The sequence below is a fragment of the Armigeres subalbatus genome, chromosome 2, assembly GCF_024139115.2.
Source record: "Armigeres subalbatus isolate Guangzhou_Male chromosome 2, GZ_Asu_2, whole genome shotgun sequence".
Taxonomy (NCBI): Eukaryota; Metazoa; Arthropoda; class Insecta; order Diptera; family Culicidae; genus Armigeres; species Armigeres subalbatus.
The window spans coordinates 42,845,649-42,857,916 of record NC_085140.1 but is presented as its reverse complement, the minus strand read 5'-3'; the positions used below and the strand labels follow the sequence as shown (position 1 = coordinate 42,857,916).

At 40.2% G+C, this 12,268-nt stretch overlaps 1 protein-coding gene across 5 annotated transcripts in view; it reads left to right on the top strand.

Annotated features, from left to right (window-relative positions):
* Positions 1–12,268, top strand: part of LOC134218493 (kazrin) — a 410,880-nt gene that overhangs the window by 301,599 nt on the left and 97,013 nt on the right. For 4 of the 5 annotated variants that reach the window (XM_062697575.1, XM_062697576.1, XM_062697573.1 and 1 more), the window contains one exon: positions 6,561–6,672. The exons of the other annotated variant lie outside the window; for it this stretch is intronic. In XM_062697575.1, the coding sequence (XP_062553559.1) occupies positions 6,561–6,672 (112 nt within the window). The remainder of the gene's footprint in view (positions 1–6,560; positions 6,673–12,268) is intronic. 5 annotated transcript variants of the gene reach the window in all.

Here is a 12,268-nt window from a genome sequence, read left to right as displayed (position 1 = left end):
AAAAATAAGCATTTTAAGAAGCAGCAAGTGTAGAAGAATTAAAGCGCAAATGTTGCGGATTTGAAGGGAAGCGTGAAGATCAAGGTGCAGGCATTTAGCCTAGTTGAGGGGGATTTAGCCTAGTTGAGGGGGATGAATAAACCAGCTTTGCGCGAAAACTTATTCAACTAATATGTGCTAATAAGTATTCCCTGAAGAGTTGCACAATATCCGACTTAAAATGATTTTTTCTGATCATTTTTGATCAGCTATCTTCGAATAGCCGAATAAACCAATGCAAAATAAAATCCCCCAAGAAATTCTGACGTAGAAATTGGACTCAAAATGAACGTTTGTTCGAGTGAATAGCTCAAATGTCAAAATTCATTAGATGAGTGAATTGAACCCCTGCACATGTCTGTAGAATTCGTATGAAATGAACCAATATGTAAAAAGATCATTTCGGTACCATTCGTACGTATGAGAAACACATCATTCCTGCATAGACCTGTGCAAGGTGTTCATCGAATGAATGAAAATTCACTCACCCGAAAGATTTTGACAATTCAGCAAAGAGGTTCATTCTGCACTAGTCTGTACCAAGAAGAATACACCATTAGGTGTTCCAATCTGCCAAATTCACGATTCAGCCATCTTGGATTTTAGTATGGGAGAGCCAGCGGGTTTGTTGTCGTTTTGCACTGAAAATGAATTTTTCATACCCCCCCCCCTTTTTCCATAAACTTGGCAGATTGCAGCACCTAGTAGTGTATTCATCTTGGTCTGTACAATCGAGCGGGTCGTATAATTAACGCAAAATTGACTTTTGTTCAAGTGAATACTCCGCTCAAATGTTAAAATCCATTGGGTGAGTGAAATTGATGAACCCCTGCACAAGTCTATTGATCTGTGTAAAAAGTTCATTAAAAATTCACTGAGACTGAGAAACTGAGAAAAAAACTATCAAAATGGTTGACGTTCTTCTTCACGTCATCATGCCTGCGGGGAGTTCTGTGTTCTTGTCCGAGCCAGTTTACTGGTAATAGAGCGCGCCTTGCACGCCATAGTTTCCTACTGTGGTTTCCGGTTTACGGCCGGAGCTATGTTTGAATTGGGCATGATCGACCACTCAATAATGTGATCCTCGGAAAATGCTGGAAAATGGAAAATGCCTCCAAACGGAGTTGAAAACGATCGATGGTGGTGTAACAGGCCTGGCACCATAGGTTTGTCACGAGATTAAAAATGCCGTTGGCACTTTTATGCGTTCATGAATTAATTTCTCTGTCGCACAATCTCACTTAGGCACTCTAACCACTCTGCCCATCTATTTTTGAGTAAAACGAGGGCGCAATAGCCAAAATTTATTCTTTCCGGTTCCTCGTTTACATACATAACTGGAAAGAATACATATTGATTGTTACATCCTTTTCAAATATTGGTCCAGATAAGGCAACGAAAAAAAAATCCCAACTTGGGCGGATGCTCGCTTTAGCCTTGACCTGGGAACAAGTGAGATTTTTGGCGCTTACAATTTTTTCTTTGATGAGGCTTCGTCTCCACGAGCCCCTCGGTCCAACTCTGTTGCGATGTTCTATCGAATTCTAGTGCAATGCTTGCATACAGATTTCATATCCGCTGTTTCGTAATGTGTATGCAACCCACCTCAATCTACGCTCTCAAAATTCTGTTGCATCGGTGATGAGGCCTGAATTCAAGATCCATTTTTGGGGCTACCACACTCGAATAATAAACATAGACATCGACTGATTAATACTTACAGGTTCTGTGTGATCTCGACACACCAAGTCTCGTTGGCGTTAGAGTTGAATATCCAAAAGTTGATAATTTGATTACCTGAATGGATCTCCAAATATTTCGCAAACTCGCAAAAGCAACACTAGCCTTCTTGTTTCGTGCAACTATGGTTCTCTCAGAAAATCTAACTTAGTAAAGCGAGGCTAAAATTGGACCACTTTTTCCAGATCGAAAAAAGAGTTAGGGTCTGTTCACAAATTACGTAACGCGTCTGGGGAGAGGAGGAAGGCACAGCTTGCGTTATATTTTCTTACACTAAATATAAGGGAGGGGGTGGGTGCTATCAAATGTTGCGCATACGGTGAATTTTTTTTCATGTTTCTTTTAATGTGAATTTATTTTATATGAAAGCTAATATGTCTTAATCAAGACGATGAATCCCTTCCACACATAATTGTCTCATATTAGCCTCAGTAGATTTTTACTTTTTGTCTCAAAAGTTGTCTATTTTGATAGGGTTACTGCTCCTGGACTTCATCTCATAGCTCCGATATTCATCCCACGAAAAACAAAGCAATGAGAAGAAATTTGACTTGTTTCTTATTTATGTGATTTTTTCAGCAGTGAGCACGCATGTTAACAGAAAGAAGCAACGAAATTGGTACCGTATTTCTTTGTTTCGAGATGAGATGAATATGGTCAGTGAGCTGTAAAACAGAACAGTTCCCCTATATATGTTTCAAAAATCCCTAAAGATACCGAACTGTGCTCGAAAAATTATTGAAAATAACGTCAAGTCTGTTTGCCATATGTTTGCTGAATTCCTGGGTCTCGCGATGAATATTCACCATTTCTGCAAATTATGTTATTTTATGGGACAACACTTATTGGAATTTTGTTTTCTGATTAGGAATTCCAAACCAAGTCAAAGGTAATAGAGGCAACTTAGATAGTTTCAATTTTGAGAAGGGGCCAACCATTCTAACGACGTGAAAAATAAAAAATAAATAGGCATTATGAGATATATGCTGATTGTATTAGTCAAAATAAAAATCAAGCAAATACCAGGACTGACCCGTTAAAATATTGTAATAGTGACTTATTGTCTCAAATCCTATTTCCGAACAAAAACCAGACTGATTTCAATAAAAATTAGTTTTTTAACAGCCCTGTATTTCAAATTTCCCTCAAGTAGGACGCTAGCAATGCAAATTGAGGACTCAAATGCCATTTTCTTAATTCTGGACCTTATATCATTGGCTAAGCTTTTTCAAATACATTCCGTGATTTCCCATGAAATACTTGTTTTAGCAGGAATTTGCTTTCCAAAATCATGTACGCTCAAACCACAAAGTACTTAATGGTCATTTCCAATTAAGTACAAGCATTCCTAGAACGGCAGTACACGAGCTATTTGCAAGTGGCCTTACACCTCGGAAAGCTTGTTGACGGATTTTGTTCTTATGTGTTTTCAAAAGGTTTACAGGACTTCAGAACGGGGAAATAAAAATTTCGTATTTTAGATATATGTGAGCTGAAAACTGATTATACATTTTCTGGTGCAACTTTCAGGATTTGGTAGCATCATTGAATTCCATAAGAAACCAGCTTTGGCGACAGACTAATGGGCTTTGGTGTTTTTCTGAAATGGAATTTCTGTCGAACTTCAATTAGCTACATTGTATAATAGTCTGATTGGAATGGAATAGAATAATATTTCAATCCCTGGTTTTTGATCATGTGTTGAGAATACCTGTTATTATCCTAAACCTACGCGTTTTATGGAGGAGGGAGGAGGTACAAAAAAAATTATTTTTTGTTACGTGGGGGAGGAAGGGGGTTAAAAACTTTTTCGTTACGTAATTTGTGAACAGACCCTTATAAGCTTCAAAAAAAGAGCTATAAGCTTCATGTGTTTGTATATTTTTTGTTATGTCGTGTTTTGAGTGAATGTTGGGTAGATCGTGAACGAATCAATCAATGAATTTATAATCCATATAAAAATACCATTCATATGCCAAACCCTAATAAAAATTTCTCATTTTTTCACTAAATATTTTTTTTTATTTTTATGAATTAAACCTCCTTCCAAGGCATGCACCTAAATTAGAAAAAAATATGTTGATTACGACGACTATGGTTATGGTTTTTTGTAGATACACTCCACTAAATAGTATGAGACAACAAAATTAAATATAATGATGTGTAGTTCTCAAAAACTTTTCTGTTCGAGTTGTAAAGCTATTGAATTGGATTGGAATTCGCCGAAGCTATGGTGGACGAAGTCCATATGTGCGTGCATATTATATTCTCGGAATGGATGAAACATTTTGCGCATTGAGTAGTCATCATCGGTCTATAATGCGATTTGTGCGAATTGAAATTAGACTAAATCAAATGATGGAGGGAAATATATGAAGCAGTGGGTGCGGTCTTTCAAATTGGAAATGACGAACTATTATTGGTCAATTTTTCACTGCTATGATGTTACGATGATTTGGTGCAAACATAAATTTGATTTACTCATTAAAAGCAAAGGTTTATAAATGTGGGCGTCTAATCTGTCTAGGCAGAGTATTCTAATTATTATGGTGTTAAATCAACGACCAGGATCCGACACTTGAAAAAGTTTATCATCCAAATACAATTAACTTTCCAGGTGAAAATTCCGCAAATCATGATAGCAAACAACGACCCTTTCCGATGCTGTCACAGTAACCGGCAGAAAAGACGGTATCCCTCCTCCCTTCCTGTATACAGAACATAACGATGATGAACAACATAGTCCACATCATCGCCATCGTTTGCTATTGCTATAGATGACACGACCAACGACAACGATAACGATGCCGCGACGGCGATGGTGATTATGAGGGTGAGAAAAACGGCACTCCATAGTTCGCAATCTACGTTATCGTCAAGCAAAAGCCCCAAAAAAAATACGCCGCAAGAGGGTAAAACTCAAAATAGCGAAAAGCTCCACCCCAAGTACATGCCACGCTCAAAGTTTGTCGACATCGAATTTCCAGCTCACTAAATGAATTTTGCTTATTTGACGCGGGTGGTTGAGTTTGACTTTTAGTCGCCATCGTCCTCGACCGGTCGTCGTCATCGTCGTCCTTGAGAACCAGTCGGTCAGTCACTGAAGATGGTCTTTTGTCTGTACATCAAATAGTTGAATGGCATCGTTTTGGGTAATGAAATTTAGCCGGTAGATGGAGTGGGTAATTTTTTAAATTACTTTTGGTTCTCGATAGCATCGATTGATCGGTGACATGAATGCTTATATAATCGATTCGCCTTCATGATTATTAAATTAACCACGAATTGGCATCGTAAAAATAAGATCTTTTTTATTTGACCTGATACCAAATTAGTTAAGGGACAGCAATGTTCCATAGTATGGAAATGTTACCTCATCAAATGCTGTTTTCTGAAGGTGTACCTTACATTTTACTGTTATAGTAACGACTTGTACAAGCTTACAATTATTAAATTTGAAGGGTCGTGCTATTTACGACTTTCCCTAGAGAAAATACACCCTCGAGCATTCATTGGCATAAGGAGGAAAGAAGTACAACGCCAACACTCCCATCTTAACCTATCGGAAGAATTTATCTATCCAGATTAAGTACTTTTTCCAATCTAACTGCACGTGAAGGAAAGCAATCTTGAATTCTTTCACAACTTCTACCGCCTTGCAGATGCTCTTTGTTTAAGTATCATTCATGTGAAGTAATGATGAAACTTCGAATTTGAAAGTTAATAGTTTCGTTTCTTTGCTAATGTGGTTTTGAAATAAATTTATTCGTCACAGTTGAGGTATTTTCATCTATATCTATTTAGCTTAAAAAATAGTCAACTTTTCCTGTCTCAGAAGGTTTTTTTCAGCAAAATTGATAGATGCCCATTAGATACAATGTGGACCTTAAAAAAATGAGAAACATACTCGAAGAACATTTCTGCGTAAGATTTTAAATCATCTTAGAACATTCTCCGCAAGAAATACATCACTTGTGCCCAACATCAGAAATGTTTTTTTCAATCAATGGCCATTAACATTTAAAATCAATTTATTTCAAATTTGTCCAACATTGAGCATTCAACACAATCATCTTCATACAACTCATTCAAAACTTTTTTTTATTTATATTTAGGTACCAGCATAGCACAGCATGAATTCGATAAACAATTGATATACAATCAATTGATGCAACCGCTTGCCTCCTGTATTTCCCTAATTCTCTAAACTCGCTCGCTCGTTCGTTGTCTCGTGCCTCCCTTTTTTCTATGCCAAATGCAAATAAAAAGAGTTCCCCAAATAAAACGACACAATATTTACACACCCACTCACTCGCTCTCGCCACGTATCACGTTAGTTTACTCCATTCTTCTTGCATTTCCGCATTTCAGTCCATTCGTTCCGTTTCTCTAGTTTTTAATTTCCATACCTTTTTTCGATATATATTTTTTGATTGATGTACGTTTTTTCCATGTCTGCTTTTTCTCTCATTTCAAACGAATCAAAAAAATATGTACAAACCTCTTGCACGACCGCCCGACCGCTGATCTCCTCGCCCAACCAACAAAACACCACTGAACACACATGCGGGTAAACTCCATGGCGTCGATTTGGGGGCTTTATAATGTATGTGGTCTATGCTACTGATGGATGTACAACTTCAACATGCGGATCGAACAAACAACAACCCTGACGACGTCCACAACTTGGGGTCAATTCGAATCACTTTGAACCACACAACCATTCCTAATTACCGACACAAACAACAAACAACAACAACATCACACCACTTCAATAACAGAGCCACACTGGGCCAGGGGATACGAACCGGTGGCGGCACCGTGGTCCCAATCGCTAGCGGAATCGGAATGATGCCCCTGTCCGGAGATCGACGCAATACAGGCAGCCTACGGGTAAGTAGCTTTGACCGTCTATTGTTCGTAGCCCAGTTTCCTTTAGTTTAGTTTTTCTTTGTGTCATCCCATTCATCGAGTGGTCGATCGGTTCGGAAATTCCTACTGAGCAGTCAGAGTAGTAGCTCTGGTAGTCTCTAAATCCTGAAAACCTATTAATTCTAATCAATATGAGGCAGTTGCCATGTGGTAACTATGAAAAAGGGCAGCATAACAATCTATCTATTAAAAATTTATTGATTTTTCAATGGAGAATTGCAATTTTAAAGCTTTCCTCAGCTGTAACTATAGGATGAAACTAACTTTTCTGAACTGCAATAGAAACTTATACAATGAAATTATTCTGTAAAACAAAGTTCAATACAAATATAAAAGAAAACTATAAGTTTTTCATTCAAAAAATAAGAAAATTGAAAAGATGTTACTTACTGTATGAGTGCATTATAAAAAGAAGTTTTTTATGATGAAAATGTATAGTTTTCATTTTTTCTCATTTAATTTAAGCCTCTTTAAATCGTTTAATAATCTAACAGTTTTCACTTTTTTTTTCATTTTTATTGTTCGATTGAAAATTGTCATATATTTTATAGAAAATTAGTCAATAACTTTTTCACAAATTGTAAACAATTTGGATTGTTTTGCAAAACTTTTTCCTAATTGTTCTGCTTTTGTATGATTTATAGGATGTTCTCAAATGTTTAATTCCTTCATTAGCTCATTTTCAACTTGATATGGAAAATTCCGCCTTCTCTATGGGGCGTTTTACCTTTTAGTCGACAAAAGCAATGCTTTTGACGTGATTTGTGTGCCAACATGGTTCACCTGGTGTGCATGCTCGTTCGCCCGTTTCAGCGTTTCAGCCGCTGCTGCTGGCGACAATGATCACTCCGGTGCATGGAAAATGAATTAAAAAGCAACGCTCCAACAAGCTCCATCAACAGTTTCCGTTTGGGAAAGTTTGCATGTACTTTCCATTCCACCGTCACCGCTTCTAACAACACGGCAAATTTTACCTGTTATTTATTCACAATGTTGTTGCTCCTTCTAGTGCTTTATTCGTACATGTTCCTCTCGGTGTATCGCTCCGTTAGCTTCGTTTTTTGTTTGAAATTAAAAAAAAACTCTCCCATCCCCAAACAAATTTTCAGTTTGCTGCAGTAGCTGCATTAACCCTCAGAAGGGCTGGTGTTCTGCGAAATTTGTGTGTTCGAATATAATATTATCATCTTTAAAATTATTTTTATTCAAATCTCGAAACCATAAAATTGAGAAAAAAAATGTTAGCATTAGCATTAGCATTGAGCAATACGCACAAAATCGTAGGTGGTACAAGCCTGTACTACTGTATGAGAGTAAATTACGGCCGTATGCCCATTTCGACCAAATTACATTTTCAGCCAAACGACATTTTCGGTCAAATGACCTGTTCGGTCAAACGGTATTTACCAGTTCAGCCGGAAAAGAATAACATTTTCAGCCAAATCATCTTCGGCCTATTGAAAGAACGTTCATAAATGATGTAGCATATGTTTGCCCATTTTTAAAACCCCTACCCCTCCCCCATCGTAGCATTTCGTCATAAATTCCCTATAAATAGGGTAACTTTTTGGTACACCTCTTCCCCCTAGATTCTGTATTAAAACAAAAAAAAAAATCCAACCCAATTTTTCAATGAAAACAAAAACAACGACAAAATATGTAGATATTATAACTGTTTAAATTGTCACTGTCAAATGGCGTTCATATGCTAAGACAGACCTCTGGTAATAATGTCAGCTCGCAGAAGCTATTTAGCAAAAATGTTATTCGGCAGAACAGGTCGATATTTTTGGCATTATTCAGTTCGGCCAAATGAAATTTTTAGCCAAATTGCCCTTTCTGTCAAACGACTATTACGTTATGGCATTTTCGGCCACATGACCTATTCGGTCAAATGACCATTCCAACCGAACGAGGTATAAGGGCAAACTGGAATTTCCAAAACATTTTTTATAGATACCTACCTGGATACCTGGTTGGCTATAGCGTTGATACACCTATGCCTGGCATATTGTAGAGCTCCATAATCATCGGTCTTGGGCGATGTTCCTCTAGTTTCCCCAATCGTTCAGGGTCCCCAGATCCGATTCAACCGCGAGTAGCCAGCGTGTTCGTGGCCTTCCACGAAGTCACCGGCCCCTATCTGGTTCTCTGATGAATATTGTTTTCGCTATTCTTTCTTCCGACATTCACACAAAGTGACCAGCCCACTGAAGTCTGCCGTATTTTATACAATTCACAATATTTTCATCTTTGTATACTTGATACAGCTCATGATTCATGCATCTGCGCAACACACCATTTTCTGGTTTCCCTCCAAGTACTGTATGCAGCACTTTTCGCTAGAAAACTCCGAAGGCTCTCCGGTCCGCCTCTTTCCATGCTTCATGTCCATAAAGGGCCACTGGTAGAATCAGAGTTTTGTATAGTGGAATGTCCACAAATTACGTAACGCTTAGAGGGGGAAGAGGGGTTTAGTGAAGTGTGACGACCCATACAAAATTTTCAGAAGCTTCGTACAAAACGTGTGACATAGTGGGGAGGGGGGTTCAAAAAGGCCCTATTCGCAGCAGGAATACGTCTTTTCACTTCACGGGAAACGTCATTGTCACATGTCACAAGCGTTTCAAGGTAAACAAATTCTACAACAATTTCAAACACATCCCCATCAAGCACTACCTCTGCACCAACACCACTAGGTCTTCCCCTATCTCTACCTGCCACCATGTACTTTATCTTGGTAGAGTTAATGGTTAAGCCTATCCTCGCTGTCTCCCTCTTCAGTGGGACAAAAGCCTCCACTACTGCTCTGCGATCGATTCCAATAAGGTCTAAATCGTCCGCAAAACCCAGGAGCATATGCGACCGTGTGATAATAGTGCCGTTTCTCTGCACGCCAGATCTCCTAATAGTGCCTTCGAGTGCAATGTTGAACAATAAATTCGAGAGTGCATCACCCTGCTTCAATCCGTCTAAGGTCACAAACGAGATTGGCACTTCGTCTGCAATCCGAATACTTGTTTTCAAGCCATCCAGCGTTGCAAGTATCAGCCTAATCAGTTTCGCCGGAAAACCATGTTCGGACTTTATCTGCCACAGCTTATTTCTTTTCACTGAATCGTACGCCACTTTGAAATCAACGAACAGACGGTGAGTCTACAAGTTGTACTCCCTGAATATGTCAAGGATCATCCGCAGGCTAAACATTTGATCCGTCGTTGATCGGCCCTCACGAAAACCTGCCTGGTATTCGCCGACGAAGGACTTCTCAAGCGGTCTACGGATACGCGATAGGATTTTGTACGTCGAGTTCAGAAGAGTGACCCCTCTGTAATTAGCACACTCTAGTTTGTGCCCTTCTTATAGATTGGGCACATGATGCCATCCAACCAGCCGGCAGGCAGTTCTTCATCCTACCATATTTTCTGGATAATGTGGTGGATTGATTGATGCAGCTGCTCACTTCCGTGTTTGAGAAGCTCGACCGAGATCTCGTCTATCCCAGCAGCTTTACTTGGCGTCCATCAACATGCAAATGGCGTCGCAGTGCAGTGCCTAACACTTCCTGCGCTGTTGTAACCACAGCTTCGTGGATATTTTTCCACAATCTGTTGACGACGCCAGATCCGGTGCCATCTCCTATCCGCTCGTTCAGCTTCTGGTGGTACTGTTCAGCAACTCGTTCAACTGACAAGCGTTGGATATTGAAACGCATCGTTCTGTTGTTTCGTGAATTCGTGACGCTGGAAAGTCACGCCCGAATTTTTGCAACTACAAGATAGTGATCCGAGTCGATGTTCGGACCTCTGAAGGATCTTACATCTATAACATCCGAGAAATGTCGTCCGTCGACCAGCACGTGGTCTATCTGTGAGCAAGTGTCTCCACTCGGATGTTGCCAGGTGTGTTTGCGGATATTCTTACGTGCGAAGTAGGTACTGCTTATTGCCATCCCTCTAGAAGCAGCAAAGGTTACAAGTCGCAGACCATTATCGTTGGTAGCGGAATGAAGGCTTTCCGTACAATGACAGGGCGAAAGAAACTTTCTCTTCCGATCTGCGCATTTGCATCCCCGATTACAATCTTTACATCATGTGTTGGGCACTCTCCGTAGGCCTTTTCGAGGCTCTCATAGTACTCATTCTTCACCTCATCAGGCTTATTGTTCGTTGGGACATATATGCTGATCAGGCTATAGTAGTTGAAGAATTTGCTCTTCATTCTCAACATGCAAATGCGGTCGCTTATCGGCTTCCACCGGATAACACACTTCATGTGCTTTCCGATCAACATGAAGCCAACTCCTCGTTCTGCTCTGTCACCGCCGCTATAGTAGATGTGGTTCTTGAATCAAGCGTTCGCTATGGGATCCACCGCTCGGAATTCACGTTCTCCAGTTCTGGGCCACCGTGTTTCCTGTTTCCTGCAACCTTACCAGGGTTGCGCTACCTACATCGCGTTGAAAGTGCTGCCTTCTCGATGCTGACACGATGCAGCATGATATGCACAGTTTAGTTTAGAGTCCCTCGCTGGCACTCGGACGATGAATGATCAGCCGCTCTTAACATGGAGGACAGATGCTCGACCAGATTTGCACCTCCAGAGAGGAGCAAATCCCCCTTCCCAGTCAGGGGTTGATTACCGGATCTTCCCTAAAGTTGCTCGTATCCCGGCCAGCGCCACGAGGAGGTAGGGATAGAAGTTGCTGAGTGAGAGGCTAAGGACCGCGGTTCTATTATATTCCATCCAGATTCGCGAAGTACCAATGGTACGCTTTATCCAGCATTTGCCGTGCCCGTTAAAATATATAAAAACAAAATCAAGTGTCATGAAATCCATTCATTTGAAAGGCGTGAGCCGACTTACACATGGGGAAATTCTGTAATTATCAATACCATGCCAAGGTGAGAGCTGTTTAAACACAATGGTGAGACACTGGCTAGAACGCTGCACTAGGTAATTACCAAGATTTGGGAGGAGGAAGTTTTACCGCAGGAGTGGATGGAAGGTGTCGTGTGTCCCATCTACAAAAAGGGCGATAATCTGAATTGTAGCAACTACCGCGCAATCACATTGCTGAACGCCGCCTACAAGGTACTCTCCCAAATTGTATGCCGCCGACTAACACCAATTGCAAAAGAGTTCGTGGGGCAGTACCAGGCGGGATTTATGGGTGAACGCTCTACCACAGATCAGGTGTTCGCCGTACGTCAGGTATTGCAGAAATGCCGCGAATACAACGTGCCCACACATCATCTATTTATCGACTTCAAAACCGCATATAATACAATCGATCGAAATCAGCTATGGCAGCTAATGCACGAACACGGATTTCCGGATAAACTGATACGATGATGGATCGGGTGATGTCCGTAGTTCGAGTTTCAGGGGAATTCTCGAGTCTCTTCGAAAAGGGCAGAGGGTTACGGCAAGGTGATGGTCTTTCGTGTCTGCTATTTAACATCGCTTTAGAAGGGGTAATACGAAGAGCTAGGATTGACACAAGTGGTACGATTTTCACAAAGTCCGTCCAGTTATTTGGTTTCGCCGACGACAT